The 14805-nt window shown below is 62.4% G+C and overlaps 1 protein-coding gene across 1 annotated transcript in view; it reads right to left on the reverse strand.

Annotated features, from left to right (window-relative positions):
- Positions 1-8114: 8114 nt before the first annotated feature.
- The window catches only part of LOC117888966 (phospholipid phosphatase 3-like), a 14477-nt gene continuing 7786 nt past the window's right edge, over positions 8115-14805 (reverse strand). Inside the window, exons 3-7 of the mRNA XM_034792763.1 lie at positions 14559-14716; positions 13462-13742; positions 12157-12214; positions 10410-10586; positions 8115-9118 (exon numbers count right to left, since the gene is read on the reverse strand). Of these exons, the coding sequence (XP_034648654.1) occupies positions 9017-9118; positions 10410-10586; positions 12157-12214; positions 13462-13742; positions 14559-14716 (776 nt within the window). The 3' untranslated portion in view covers positions 8115-9016. The remainder of the gene's footprint in view (positions 9119-10409; positions 10587-12156; positions 12215-13461; positions 13743-14558; positions 14717-14805) is intronic.

Here is a 14805-nt window from a genome sequence, read left to right on the forward strand (position 1 = left end):
CAGGGGGTGGGGGTGTGGATAGGGGCCAGTCAGGGGACAGAGAGCAGGGGGTTGGATAGACACGGAAATCCCAGGGGGGCTGTCAGGGGGCGTGGATAGGTGTCAGGGGGCAATCAGGGGACTGGGAGCAGGGGATTTGGATAAGGGGTGGGGTCCCGGGGGGCAGTTGGTCCCGGGAAGGGGTGGCCAGGGTACAAGGAGCAGAGGGGGTTGGATGGGTCGGGGGTTCTGAGGGGGGTCAGTGAGGGGGCGGGAAGTGGGAGGGGGCGGATGGGGGCGGGGGCCAGGCTGCTTGGGGAGGCACAGATTTCCCTACCCGGCCCTCCATACAGTTTTGCAACCCCAAGGTGGCCCTCGGGCCAAAAAGTTTGCCCACCCCTGCAACAGAGCATGAGCTGCCCAGACTTTGGACCTTCAGGAAACAGTTCAAATCTTTGCAACCAAGAAGGCACGGAAAGCACCACTTTGATTATTCAAACAGATAAAAATGCCAGTGTTTACTATGCAGACAAGCAAAGTTACATTTGCTGTTCAGGCGTTTGAAAGTTAAGTGTCACTTAAAATTTTTGAACAAAGCATTTTAAGTTGTTAGTTCTCCTTTCTTGGGGTAGGTAGCAGAGCGGGACCATGGGAGGAGTAGAACAGGAAGAAGGCAGAATTGAGACCTTTCAAAGTTTTGGCCCAAGCGAGGGGGCATGGGGGTGTCATTTGAGCTCCCCACCTCAGGTGCCAACATGTTGTGGGCCGGCCCTGGCCTCAACTGGAGTATTGGGTCCAGTTCTGGGTGCCACATTTCAGGAAAGATGTGGACAAATTGGAGAGAGTCCAGAGAAGAGCAACAAAAATGATTAAAGGACTAGAAAACATGAGCTATGAGGGAAGATTGAAAAAATTGGGTTTGTTTAGTCTGGAGAAGAGAAGACTGAGAGGGGACATCACAGTTTTCAAATAGATAAAAGGTTGTTACAAGGAGGAGGGAGAAAAATTGTTCTTCTTAACCTCTGAGGATAGGACAAGAAGCAATGGGCTTAAATTGCAGCAAGGGGGGTTTAGGTTGGACATTAGGAAAAACTTCCTATCTGTCAGGGTGGTTAAGCACTGGGATAAATCGCCTAGGGAGGTTGTGGAATCTCCATCACTGGAGATTTTTAAGAGCAGGTTAGACAGACACCTGCCAGGGATGGTCTAGATAATACTTAGTCCTGCCAGGAGTGCCGGGGACTGGACAAGAAGACTTCTCACGGTCCCTTCCAGTCCTGTGATTCTATGATTGTCTATCCATGTAGCTCTGGGCAGGGAGCCAGCTGCATTTGCTGTGTTATGGGGTCCTCTAGTGGCGGGGACGGTTCTACTTTCTTCAATGAGTCTGACCCCAGAGCATTTGTGAAGCAGTATCAAATGGAGGCCCGACACCACGAGGGGTGTGTGTGTGATTCCCACAAGGGGGGAGGGGCTGCTGTTGTTGTATGGGGGTCACAACCACTTACAGCCCCCGCCGGGCTTCTGCTGAACGGGTGCGAGTGACGCAGGCTGGGGGTGCTGTCCCCTCGCAGCCAGCGTTGTGCTCACCCCGGCACGGTGCCGCAGGGAGTGGGGTGCTCTCCCTGATCAGTCAGGGCTGCCCCATGCTCTGTCACCCACTGACTATATCCAGCCCAGAACAGATCCCAGTTGGCAAGGGGGATGAATCCAGCATCTAAACCAAAGCCCCAGAGGTGCCAGAACCCCTGACCCTCAGCTCCAGCAGCTCCCAGCTCCCACCACTGCAGTGCCTGCCTGGGTCCCCTCACTGCCACAGTAAGTCTGTTCTCCACCAGGAAGCAGCAGCCCTGTCCCCTGACACACGAAGGCCAGCGGTGATATCCCGCCCCCCTCTCTGGGTAACTTGAGCCCCCTTTGGGGTATTTTTAGGGCTGAGCCATCCTGCCCAAATCTCCGTCTGGCCTTTCAAAGGACAGGTATGAGCCAAGGACCCACCCTGCCCCGCCCAGTGATCTGTCCCCCATCACCTCCAGAGCAGGTCCCAGATTCCCCCAGAGGGAGGGGAAGGAGGGGGCAGGGCCCCAGGGAGTGGGGTGATGGCAGGAGCTGTGAGGTGGGCTCCTGGGGCAGGGGGCGGGGGGGAGAGGCTGGGTTCGGCTGCCGAGGAGGGAGGAGATATTCATATATGGAGAGTCTCAGCTGTTAAGAGGCTTTCAGAGATGGAGGACACACACACACACACACACACTCTCTCTCTCTCTGCAATACCACTTGCTGCCAGGAGGTGGTGCTCTAGGCCTTGCTAATCTCTCCCACTAGCATAAAGCCTGCAGAGTAAACCGCCCCCCCCCCCGACCCCCTCCCTGCCCCCCTCCTCCCCCCCCAATTCTCTCCCTTCTTATTTGGTTCGGCCAGTTCTTGCCACCTCAGGGACCCGGGTCTGGCCCTGCGGGGAGGGGAGTCGCCCAGCTACATGTGGGTGTTGGGGGGAGGTGCAGGGGGGTTGGGAGTTGAAGAGGCTGGCAGGGGCTCCTAGCCATATGGCACCAATCCGGGAGAGCAGCAGCCCGGTCTGGCCAATGCTGACTATGAAGAGGAATGTAGGGGAGGATCTCCGTTAGACACTAGCACTACAGGGGCTATGACACACAGTCAGGCAATGCTGAGCCCATCCAGCAGAAGGCCGTGAGGGGCACGCACATGCACAGAGTGAGGCATTGGGGTCAGTACTGACTGTGTGGGCCAAGCGCCCCCTACTGAGCCCCCACCTTGCTCCCTGCATCACAGCGCCCCCTAGTGTTGCACTAGGGGGAGCGCTGCCTGCATGGAGAGAGCGCCCCCTACTGGATCTCCATCATCAGTGTCTGGGTGGGGCAGTTCCCCCCCCATGTGGCAGCTGGGGTGTTATCATCCCCTCCCCCTATCACTGGCTCTGGCCTCAGTTCTGGGAAGCCTCCCAACTTCTGGGGAAAACCCCTATTTATAGCCACAGGCTGCGGCAAAGGGCCCATCTCAGCGTGGACCCGGCTCCGCTGTATTGAGTGGTCGGAAGGGGTGCCCTGCTCCGAGTGAGGGCACGTCACCCCATCCTCCTCCAGGCACAGCTCCCGCCCCAGCTCCTAAACATGCCTGCCCAAATCCCCCTTCATTCCACCACACAGCCCCACCCCCACCCACCCAGGTGCCCACCACCTGCCAGGAAGACAGCCCCGTGCAAGGTGGAAAGCAAACCGGCCCCTTCCCCGTCTGCTGCCCGTTTCCCCCCCACACCCAGTGAGAGCGACCCCCTCTTGGGACCCCGCCCCGCACTCTGGGCTGTCGGGACTTGTCCGGTGAGAGCGCCCCCTGCTGGCCCTCCACCGTGGGCCCCCCTAGTGAGAACACTGCCCCACCCCCGATCACCGCGAGATGCAGCCCCGGGCTCTTGGCACCGCCTCCCCCCGCCCGGTGACCCCGAGACACAGCTTTGCATGCGATGTTAATGCAAAGGGCCGGCGAGGGGGGCCCTGCCTCTCGGAACAGACTCCACCACCCAGAAATGCAGTAAACAAATCCAACTCCCCAGGCCCTCTCCCGGGAGACAGGAAGGCCGGCCTGGGCTGACCCTCTCCCTGGATCCAAACAATCCAGATTACCAGGGGAGTTCATCCCAGGCAGGACACATCCTGCAGCCGCCCCGCTCCCCGCCAGAACCGCTGGCTGGCCAGATTCTGTTGAGGCCCCTGGGCACAAGGCCCGACCCCCATGCTGCTGGGGGGCTCAGCAGATCATCACGAGGGGTCGCCCTGTGACGCGGCTGGCACAATTTGAACTCCCATGCCTACAGAGTGGTGGGGAAATACCCCAGCTTATTCCCCTGTGCAGCGTCGCTGTGCTCTGATACCAGCTGCCGGGCCCCACCCCAGAGGTGGCTGCATTTCAGCGCTGGGTGAGCCATCCCCGTGCAGCATTGCGGTGCGGCTGTGAAACAACTGGCCTACCCCACCCCAGAGGCGGGCGCATTCCAGCAGGGACGTGCAGGTAGGGTTTGGGCTCCCCGGGCCGCGAGATATGCCCCGGGGACAAGGCTGAAGTGTCCCCTTTGCCCCCGCCCGGCGCTGCAGTCTCCCTCCAGGCCTGGCCGCCCGCCAGGCTGGGAAGTGACTGTTTCTGTTCAGAGCCAGTGAGTTACACAATGGGAAAAACAAGCCAGGAAATTAATATCCAGCGCATCGCAGCAGCTGCCCTGGGGCTGGGCGCACAAGTACGTCGGGGACGGCCGCATATGGTGAACGCACGCACACACCAGCACGGGGGGGCGCACACACACAAAACTGCAGGCAGACATGTGCCCCCCCCATACCCTAGCCAGCAGGGAGCAGCGGAGACACAACCTCTGCCCCCAGCTCCAATCCCATTGCAGGACTTTTACCCGCCCTTTCCCCGCACTGAGCCCCACCGGGGGCTAATGCCAGGGCTCCAGTCTCAAACCTCCGCCCTCAGCCGTTTGCAGGTTGGTTCCTTTCTCCCCGGACAAGCCCTGACAGGATTCTGGTAGAGCAGGGAGGGCTGGGCCAACCCAGCCATCTGCTGCATGTGGGAGTCAGGCCAGGAGCTGGTAAACTAGGGGGGTTGGGGGAGGTCATAACCCAGGGCCCTAAAGGCACAAGTCAGGTGAGTGATGGGATTGATGGTCACACCACCATTCAGCCCATCCCTGCTCTAACCACTAGACCCCATGCCCCTCCCAGAGCTGGGGCTAGAACCCAGGAGTCCTGGCTCCCAGCCCCTCCCTGCTCCACCAGCCCCTCCCTGCTCCACCTGCTAGACCCCCCTCCCCTCCCAGAGCTGGCGCTAAAACCCAGGCAGCCTGACTCCTAGTCCAGTGCCTTCCTCGCGGGCCTTTGCCCTGTGCCTCAGATGGTATTTGGTACCGAGCCACCTTGGTCTATTAACGTGCCCCTTTCCGAGGGCCTGGGGTGCCCCCGGCCAGGCTTGAGGACGAGGGGCTGTGCCCTGCCGAGGGAATCGATCCAACCACCCAGCCCTGCTTTGTACCTGTTCCCTCGCTCCTCAAGCGTTAGCTTGAAAACACCTGGCACATCCACATGGCAGCGTGTGGCTGGGCATGTCCCCGACCTCCGCACCATGGGAGCTTCCCCCCTTCCCTTTTCTCCCAGCTGATGAGCCCCACGCTAACAGCTGGACCTCGTTAAGGACAGCTGGAACCGCGGGCCTTCCCCCCCCCCCAACAATCCTCTCTGTTCCCCAGCTGTTGGCTGGTGCAAAGCTCCCTCCCCTTCACTGCATCTGCCAGAATTGGGTCAGTCCCCGTGGCCGCTGTTTATCTTGGGCCGAGCGGGAGGTATGAGGACTCTTTGCACCCTGGATATATCCCCAAGAGGGAACTCACGTCAATTGCATCGGTTTGGGGTCCAGAGTGCTGGGCCGTTTTACTCCCACCCCCGTCCAGGAACCCATCCAGAGCTGGCTGCTAGCCTGGGGGACGGGCGAGAGGGCAGGCTCCCATTTTCCCTTCGCAAAGGCCACATTTCTAATCCTGGCTGTCATTACTGGAGTGTTTCTGTTGTTAAAGTGGGAGCCCTGGGCGCGGGGGGGGCATCACTGCACATTGTCTTCCAAGTTCTTAGCGTGCGAGCAAGTGGTCTGTTCTTGAAGACATGCCGTGGTGTTTCATGCATGTTCTTATGGGGCAGGGGTAGTGGCAAGCAGTGGAGGAGTTTGCTCCAAAGCCAAATTCTTCATAAGTCAGTCAGGTCAGGTCTGGTGCTTCTTACCCTGCCAGTGGCTTCTTGATTGAAGCTGCTGGCAACATGGTGGCAGTAGTGGGATTAGAACCCATATCTCCATAGCAGCTCTTAGCAACCATTTCCCCTCCTGCTCATAAACCTGCTGGATCCATGGGGAAGCCACAGCCATGGTTTGCCTGATACGAGAGAGAGAGTGAGTGTGTGTGTGTGTGTCCCTGTGTGTGTGTGTGTGTGTGTGTGTGTGTGTGTCCCCATCTCATCCAGGGGAGCCAGACTGACTCCCTCTTCCACATGCATCCAGGGACTGCCAGAAACACTAGGAGCCACAGTGTGGGATCACAGAATGGGCCATGTGGTCTAGTGATTGGAGCAGGGGAGACCGGGAGTCAGGACTCCTGGGTTCTATCGCCAGCTCTGGGGTAAGGAGTGGGGATTAGTGCTTAGAGCAAGAGACAGTCAAGACTTTGTTCAGTGCCCTACTGTGTGACTTTGGTCAGGTCACGGCCTCTCCCTGTACCTCAGTTTCCCCCTGGTGTAAAACCGGCTCATTATCCCTTATCTCCGGGGCTGGTTGTGCGGCTTTGCTTGGTTACCCTGTCTGCCCTGGGGCTCGGAAGAAGCAGATATGGTTCCCGCTATTGTTCCCCTGAGCCTAGCGCTGGGAGTCACACAGCCCCTGTTCCCACTGGGGTATAAAGGAGTCATTCATGGCAGCTTTGAAAGGAACTCACAGCCCTCCCCCAAGAGGCTGTTGTGAAAGTCAGAGGCAGGAGACAGACAGGGGCCTGCCTGGATTCCCCCTGGGGATTTCTTTATTGGGCCTGCTGATACCAATCCTGAATTCCTCAAAAGGCCAAAACACTTGATGAACGATGCAGGGACTGCTTGGCCCAGCTCTGAGATGCAGCCAGCTCTGGGGTGAGGCCTGGCAGCTGGTTAACAGCCACACAGCACCACTGCCCAGAGTGTTCCCTATGGAGCCACCATTCCTGTCCCTGCCCCACAGCACCCCCTAGCATCACAGTGGGGCATGGGGGCTGGCACTAAGATCCCCCACCCCCCTGAGTAGGGGCACTGTTGGCCTTTTTGGGTCTCCTTAGCTTAAAGGCTCTAGTCACACAGGCCTTGCTGGTGCCACATCCAGGGCCAGTCGGGCTGCAGTAGCTGCCTGTGGGCATGCCTTGGGCCTGATCCTCTCCTCTCCTGTGCCCAGCTGGCGAGCTCATCTCATCTAGGCCAGGCCCTCCTGCTGGCCCCCAACCCCATTGGCCCAGCCCCCCCAGGGCCCAGCTGCAGGGCCGGCTCCCCCATCGCAGCCCTGCTCCCAGGGTCAAGGACTTGAGTGGAATGTCTCCCAGCGCCAGGCCTACCGCAGTGTCCAGAGCCGCTCGGACAGGACGGGGCCAGGCGGAGCGACAGAGCCATTTCCCTAGCGGGAGAACGAAGCTGTGTGTTTCTCTGGGGTTGGGACCGTCAGCCAGAGGGTGCTACTGGATCCCACCTCCCACCCCTCTGCTGTACTTCAGCCCCACCAGTGCCTCTCAATCCCGACCCACAGCCCCAGTATCCCCCCAGCTCCGCCAGTGTCCCTCAGTCCCGATCTGCAGCCCCCTGCTTCCTAGCTCTGGGATCCCCCCTCCATCCCGACCCACAGCCCCTACTACCTCAGACCAGGGATTCCCCCCCAGCGTCCCTCAATCCCGACCCGCAGCCTCCAACTATCCCAGCCCCCTGGGCTCCCGCCCCAGCTTTGCCGGTGCCCCCACACTTGACTTACAGTCTTCCTGTTATCCTAGCTCTGGGCTCCCCGCTCCACCCCACTGCTGTGCAGGTGCCTCTCAATCCTGACCAGCAGCCCCCACACTATCCTAGCCCCCTAGGTTCCCCCCCCCACCAAGCTTTGCCGGTGCCCCTCAGTCCCAGCCCACAGTCCCCTGCTAGCCCATCCCTGGATCCACCGACCCGCTGATTGTACGGTGGAAAGGAGAATAAAACAATAGCCCCTATTAGTTAAAAGTGTCGGGGGAGGGGGCAGGGATGGGATAGTTTCCCTCCCCCCATCCCAATCCCAGCGCACAAGGACGCAGCCCCAGGACGCAGCTGGAAGAAGCATTATCAGCCGGGAGGAATGTGGGGAAGGATCATCTGCCAGGATAGAGCGGCCAGGCAGCTCCTGCGTGAGCTAGGAATTAGCCCCTCCGTCCCCCAACAATCCCCCCCCCCCCGACCCCCCCCCCCTCCCCCCCCCCCCGCCCCGATCTCCTGCCTGAGCTTTGGAGGGCAGCCGCCAAGGCAGGGCTTGCAGAGAGGACGAAAGCCCCTTGCCTGAAGCCCCCGGGACCGACCCATGCTCCCCACACCAGAGCCAGCCCCAGCCCAGGCGATTGTCTGTACCATTTATTACAAAAATACCATTCACATTATCAGGGCCAGCTGGGCATGGGGGGGCGAGAGGCACAGTCCAGCCCCCTCCACGGGGGGGGGAGTGGGCCTGGAAGCGTCTGAGAACGGGAGCCACTCGTGGCACGGATGAGCCCCCCCCCGTGGACCCCACTCCTAAGGCCCAGCAGCCCGTGGTTCATCCTTCATGTTCGACCACCTGCCGCTCTCCCCGCGCTCCTCATCCCCCTGTCCATCAATCACAGCCCTCCTCCCCGGCCGCGGAGAGGGGAGGGAGGGGCCATTTCATTGGAGGAGCAGAGTCCGGGAAGGTGGCCAGAGCGTATCATGCAAATCGTCATCATAATCCTTCCATGAGCTGAGAAATCCCAATGCGTGTGGAGGCGGTGAGGGGGAGGTGGGACTTCCTGTAATGCCCATGTCAAAGGAAGGCGGGACTTCCTGCAGCGTTCCTGTGATGGCCGTGCCAAAGGCAGGCGGGACTTCCTGCCATGCCCTTGCCAGAGGAAGGTGGGACTTCCTGCGGTGCGTCTGCAATATCCATGTTAGAAGAAGGTGAGACTTCCTGCCATGCCCTAGCCAGAGGAAGGCAGGATTTCCTGCGACGGACAGAGGAGAACCCCGCCCAACAGGAAGCCTTTCGGGAGGTGGCGACGACCTGACCCAGGGCAGGCATCCAAGAGGAAATTAAAGTGCTTGGAAAACAGCCGGCGGCGACCAGAGCAACACAGGAAAGCCCAGCCCTGCCAGAGAGGAAGCACATGGGGCCACGTGCTCTGTGGAGGAGCAGAAAGCGGGGCTAGCTCTCCCTCCGCCGTGCGGGGGCCTGCTGGGTGCTGGTCCCAGCCGGGTGATCCCTCTAGCCCCCCGTTCCGGCAGGACGCCTAGCAGTTGGTGTGGCCGCTGGAGTCCGGGCTATCAGGGCAAAGCGGGGGCAGCCGGGAGGCTGGGGCCTTGTGGCGGAACATGCCTGAGATGTGGAAGGCCTGGAAGGAGGAGGAGAGAGAGAAAAACGGGGTGTGAGGCAGGAGAGACCTAAAAGGAGGGGGGCGGGGGAGAGCTAATCGCACTGACATGACCCTGCCCCCCACCCCGCTCTCGGGGCGGGGGTTTATTCCCCAGCTGGAGGGGAAACTGAGGCAGGCTCTAGTTTAGCCATAGGCCCAGGCTATAGGGTGAATCAGTATGTAAGGCAAGAATAGGACCCCCCAGCTCCCCCTGCTCTAACCCATCCCCTCCCACTCCCAGAGCTGGGGATAGAACCCAGGAGTCCTGACTCCCAGCCCCAGGCCGCTTCCCCCCTCGGTGCTTCAGTTTCCACATGAGTCCAAGGGAGTTCACACCTCCTGCTGGGGCTGTGCTGTGCTAAAGACCCCCAGGGGTTGTGGGGAGGGAGCTGGGCCGCTGGGCCCCCAGGGAAGGGGTGGGGAGGTTGGCCAGGAGCCCTGTGATGAGGGAAGATTTCCTCCCTGTTGCCTGTTCTAAGGCTGAAGCAGGAGGCGTTTCCTGTGCTGTTTCCTGGCAGCCCGCAGCTCCGGCCCTGGGAGCGACGGCGTTTCGGCCCCTCAGCTCCTGGCTGGTTGCACAGCCCCCTCCCCCCAAGGCCGGGTGTGGGGAGAACACGGGGGAGAATCCCGGCCCTGGCTCCAGCGCCTGCCACCCAAGGAGGTCAGAGCATTCTCCACACGTTCCCTCCACCGCTGCGGCCCCCGTAGAGAGGGAAAGGGACTGGCCCAAGGTCAGACGAGCCAGCAGCAGAACCAGGAGTCCTGGGTTCTGGCCCCCACATTGATCTAACCACTAGACACCGCTCCTCTCCCAGAGCTGGGGCTGGAACCCAGGAGTCCTGACTCCCAGCCCCCCCCGCTCTAACCACTAGACCCCACTCCCCTCCCAGAGCTGGGAATAGATCCCAGGAGTCCTGGCTCTCAGCCCACCCTGCTCTAAATCCTAGACTCCACTCCTACACTCCACTCCCTCTGCCAGAGCTAAGAATAGAACCCAGGAGTCCTGGCTCCCAGAACCCCGGTCCCCTCACCCGCTTTAACCCACTAGACCCCGGAGCTGGGGAACGAACCCAGGAGTCCTGGCTCCCAGCCGGGCTCATGGATGGAGCGTGGGGTGGGCTGGGACATGGACCCCAACGGTTTAAGAAACCAGACACACTCCTCACACCTCCGGGAGCCGGGCCAGAGTCGAGCTGGTGACCTAGAGGGGTCCAGGCACTGATCCGTCCTGGACAGGGGGACGGCCAGCCAGCCAGGGGCTCACACTTACCACCCAGTAGGCGATGAGCGCCCCCTGCAGGAAGCCCACGGCCACGTCCGAGGGGTGGTGCCAGTAGTCAGAGATGCGGGTGAGGCCGGTGTAGAGCGCCAGCAGCAGCAGGACGAACTGCAGCAGGGGGCGTAGCAGACGGGCGCCCCGCCAGGTTAACCGCGCCTGCAGGTAGAACTGGGGGGCGGGGAGGGGGAGAAGCGGGGTGGTGAGCATTGGGGGAGGGCGCTGCTCCTGGTCCCCACTCCCCCCAAACGCTGCTGCTCCCACCTCAAAACCCTACCAGCTCCCCCCTTGCGCTCCGATTCCTGCCCCCTACTCCCCATGTCCCGCCCCTCACGCCCCACCCCCAAACCCTGCTGCCCCCAAACGCTGCTCCCCCCCATCCCCTCCCCCCGCCCAGCACAGCAAGAAGAATAAAGGGCATCTGAGCTGGGGGGCTACCCACAGTCCTAGTCGGTGGCGTCACTGCTGCCCCCGCCCGAGACACGTTCCCAGCCCCCCCCATCCAGGCCCGTCAGCCGGGGACGCATAAAGGACCTGTTTGTGCCGCTCCCCAAGGGAACAATGGGCCCTTCTCCATCGCTAGCCACACGGACCCAGGCATCCGGGGCGGGGGAAGGGGCCATTCGGGTGCGGTGGCGGCAGCGGGAAACTGACCCACTTTGATGAGGGGGGAGATCGGTCGGATGCGGGGGGTGGAGGAAAGGAGGGGAGTGAGTGGGACAGGTGCCGAGAGCAGGGTCAGGACTCCTGGGTTCTATCCCCAGCTCCGGGGAGTGGGGTCTAGTGGTTAGAGCAGGGGGGCTGGGAATCAGGACTTTCCCCTCATCCATCGGACCGCACTACCCTACAGCCTGGGCCAGCCAGGAGACAGGAGCCGGGGCAGCCAGACAATCGGCTGCTCAGGTGCCGGATAAGCCTCTGTAGGCACGTGCGGCACAGAACTACTCTTCTGCCATCAGCCGCTGGAGGGGGCTCTCTGCTCGCCCCCGCCCCACTCTCAGAGCCAGAGAACCCAGGCATCCCAATACCCAGGTCCCTCTGCTCTAACCTCTAGACCCCACTGTCCTCCCACAGCTGGGGAGAGAACCCAGGAGTCCTGACTCCCAGCGCCTCCTTGCTCTAACCCCCAAGGAGCCATACCCCTCCAAGCGCCAGGAATAGAACCCAGGCGTCCTGGCCCTCAGTGGGCTCTGTGTGGAACCCTCCGGCTCCCACACCAACAACTGCCACACTGGCAGGAAGTGCCTGGCACAGAGGGACCCTCTGCTGGGTTATTCCAGGCACATGGCTCCACTCCCTGCCGAGGAGTCACTCCGGCTCGGGGTGGGACCCTGGACAGGGGTCGCTGGCTAAGAGGGGCTGCCAGGCCCAGCTGCTCCTTCAGGGGCATCCCACCATGCACCCAGTGACCTCCCCCAGCCTGGCTCCGCGGGGAGATCTCCTCCCAGCGACCTCCCCTGACCCGGCTCCGTGGGGAGATCTCCTCCTGCCCCCCAGTGACCTCCCCCAGCCTGGCTCTGTGGGGAGATCTCCCCCAGTGACCTCCCCCAGCCTGGCTCCGTGGGGAGATCTCCCCCTGCCCCCCCCCCCAGTGACCTCTGCACAGGGCTCCACTGGCCAGGGGAACCCCCGCCCCAGGGCGTTCAGGCGTGACCCACGAGGCACGGGGCCAGGGTTGCCGGGGGAGGTTCTAGGATGATCAGATCTGTTAAGCTCTGTGGGGCCGGGCGGGGGCGCTTACCACCAGGTATGTCATGCTGTACATGGCGAAGGAGGCGTGGCCGGAGTAGAAGGACTTCCTAGAAGGGGGCAAATAAAGGCCAGGGTTATAGCTGGCGGCACCACCCGTCGCCAGGGGTGCCGAGGGATCCCGCCAGCAACCCCTTCGCCTGCCTTAGATCCCATCCAGGGCCAGGCGGGCAAGGCCGGGGGGTCCAAAGCTGCTGCCCAGGGCGTGGGATTGTCCAGCAAGGCGGGGGCAGTCTCCACCGAGAGTCACTCCCACAACCCCAGACACTGGGGCAGGGCAGCCTCCATGGGACCCCTCTGGGTATTACAGACACACACAATATCTTGGAGCATCGGGACGAGCCATGGGCTGCGTCCTGCCCCCCTGGCGGCACGGTGCCCAGCTCCCTCCAGGAACTAAACTCAGCGGGGACAATTACTGCAGACTGGGTCGGACCGGGGTCCAGAGGCCCGGGGGCTGGTGGTATAAAGGGCCTGGGAACCCCTCCCTTTGACCTTTAACCAAGAGGTCGCACCCGGCCAAAGAGTCTGAAGGACGTGGGCACCACTGCACCCCCCGGGGTCTGTCCCAGCAGAGCTCGGGGCGTGAAGCAGGAGGGCCCCAGAGGTTTTGGTCTCGGCGGGTGGCGCTTGGCTGGTTTACGCCGAGTTTTCTCTGCAGCGCTTCTGGCCCAAGAAGAACCGGTCTAGCCCCTGGGAGAGAGCAGAACTGCAGGTGGGCGGCCGGGCGAATGGCAGGGAATTACAGAGGGGCTGCAAGCCTAGATCTCCGGGGGGGGCAGGGACAGGGCTGGAGGGCCGAGGGCTAAGAGGGCATCCCCCGAGCAGACACCGGTTCAAACCTGGCCTGACTCAGAGGTGCGGTAACCCCGAAGCTGTGTAAGGGACCCACTCCTGGACACTGGGGAGGGGCAAGTTGCATGGGGATCCCCCTCCCCCTGACACTCTCCATGGGGACCTCCCCCCAGATACAGGGGGACAGGGCACGGTGTGGGGGGGCATGACACTGGGGCAAGGAGCAGTCTAATGTCAGAACTCTCCCTGGCCCCCCCATCCCTTCACAGTGGTCTCAGCGGGAAGAGCCGAGATGGCTCTGTGGGAAATCTATAGGGGATTTTTTTTTAGGCCAGGCTGCTGGACACAGACAGCCCGAGCCTGTAAGGCCAGGTGTCACCACCAGGGGGACCCCCCCCCAAATCTGGGCCCGCACCCTGCAGCTGGCTCCACTAGAGGGGACCCCTTCCTTTACCTCAACCCCCCACCCCGCCTTAAAGGGACAGTGCCCCCGGGAGCTCACCTGGCTTCCTTCTCCTGCGACGGCCCCGCAGTGCAGGCGTACTCCTCCACGTAGCCCCGGGAGCAGTTGAGGAGAGCGAGGTCCGGCCGGCAGACGGCCAGGAAGTGGGGGCGGAGGCGGCCGACGGTGATCTTGGCCATGTTGGTGAGGGACTGGCCCACGGTGCAGCCGAAGAGGAAGGCGCCGATCTCCTTGTAGAGGACGGCCACGTAGGGGTTGGGGACGAAGGAGCGGGAGCCCAGGCGCAGGGAGTGGATGCGGTAGCTCTCGCCCAGGGCGATCTGCGTGGCAAGACGGGGAAGCACCGGGGACGGCAGCTTGAGACGGGCAGCCGTCCCAGCCAGATCCCCGCTCCATGTGTTGGGACACGGACCAGCCCCCAGGGCTGTGGGAAGCTGGGGGGGGGGGGGTGCCTCCCTATGCACTTTGCAGACCAGCAGGACTCAATTCCCCCCAGCCCCTTGGTTTACCCCATAATCTCATCCCACCCAACCCCCGTTTTTAAAGCCAGCCCTGCCCCCTCAATATTTTGCCTCACCCCTCCTATCCTGCCCCACGCCCTGCAGCAGGGAGTTCCGCAAGGCAAGCAGCCTGCTGGAGGCGGGGTCCAGCGGCAGCGGATCGTGCCCAGGCTGGGATCCTGTCTCCTAGGCCAATGGCTGATGCTTCGGAGGAAGGGTTGGGAACAGGTGCTCTGTGCTGAGGGGCATGGCTAGCATTTTGTAAGGGGCACATGGGGGTGAGCTACCCAGAGCCCACCCCTCTGCCACCTCCAGCCTCTCATACTCAGCCCCTGACACCCTGCAGGGAATGTCGCAGGGGGATCAGCAGGGGGTGCTCTCCCCTGGCAGGCAGGGCTGGCCCCAGTGCGGCGCTAGGGGGCGCTGTGCTGCACGGAGCAGGGTGGGGGCTCAGCAGGGGGCGCTCTCCCCTGGCAGGCAGGGCTGGCCCCAGTGCGGTGCTAGGGGGCGCTATGCTGCACAGAGCAGGGTGGGGGCTCAGCAGGGGGCGCTCTCCCCTGGCAGGCAGTGTTTGCCCCAGTGCGGCGCTAGGGGGCGCTGTGCTGCAGGGGGCTCTCTCCTCTCGCAGCGACTCACCGAGACGGAGGTGATGAGGATCCCCACCGAGATCAGCACCGTGTCGCTGACCGTCTCCGCCTGCTTGAGCGGGTAGCGGATGCTGCTGTCGTTGCAGTAGAAGCCGCGGCGCATGGGGGGGACCAAGCCAACCTCACAGACCAAGAACGGGACGGAGGCTGCAGCAGGAAGAGAGAGCGGGGCGCTGAGCAGGGGCTAACCCAGCCCCAGGGGCAGCTGTGAGCCCCCCCCCCCCCCCCCCCCAGCC

The sequence above is a fragment of the Trachemys scripta genome, chromosome 16, assembly GCF_013100865.1.
Source record: "Trachemys scripta elegans isolate TJP31775 chromosome 16, CAS_Tse_1.0, whole genome shotgun sequence".
Taxonomy (NCBI): domain Eukaryota; kingdom Metazoa; phylum Chordata; order Testudines; family Emydidae; genus Trachemys; species Trachemys scripta.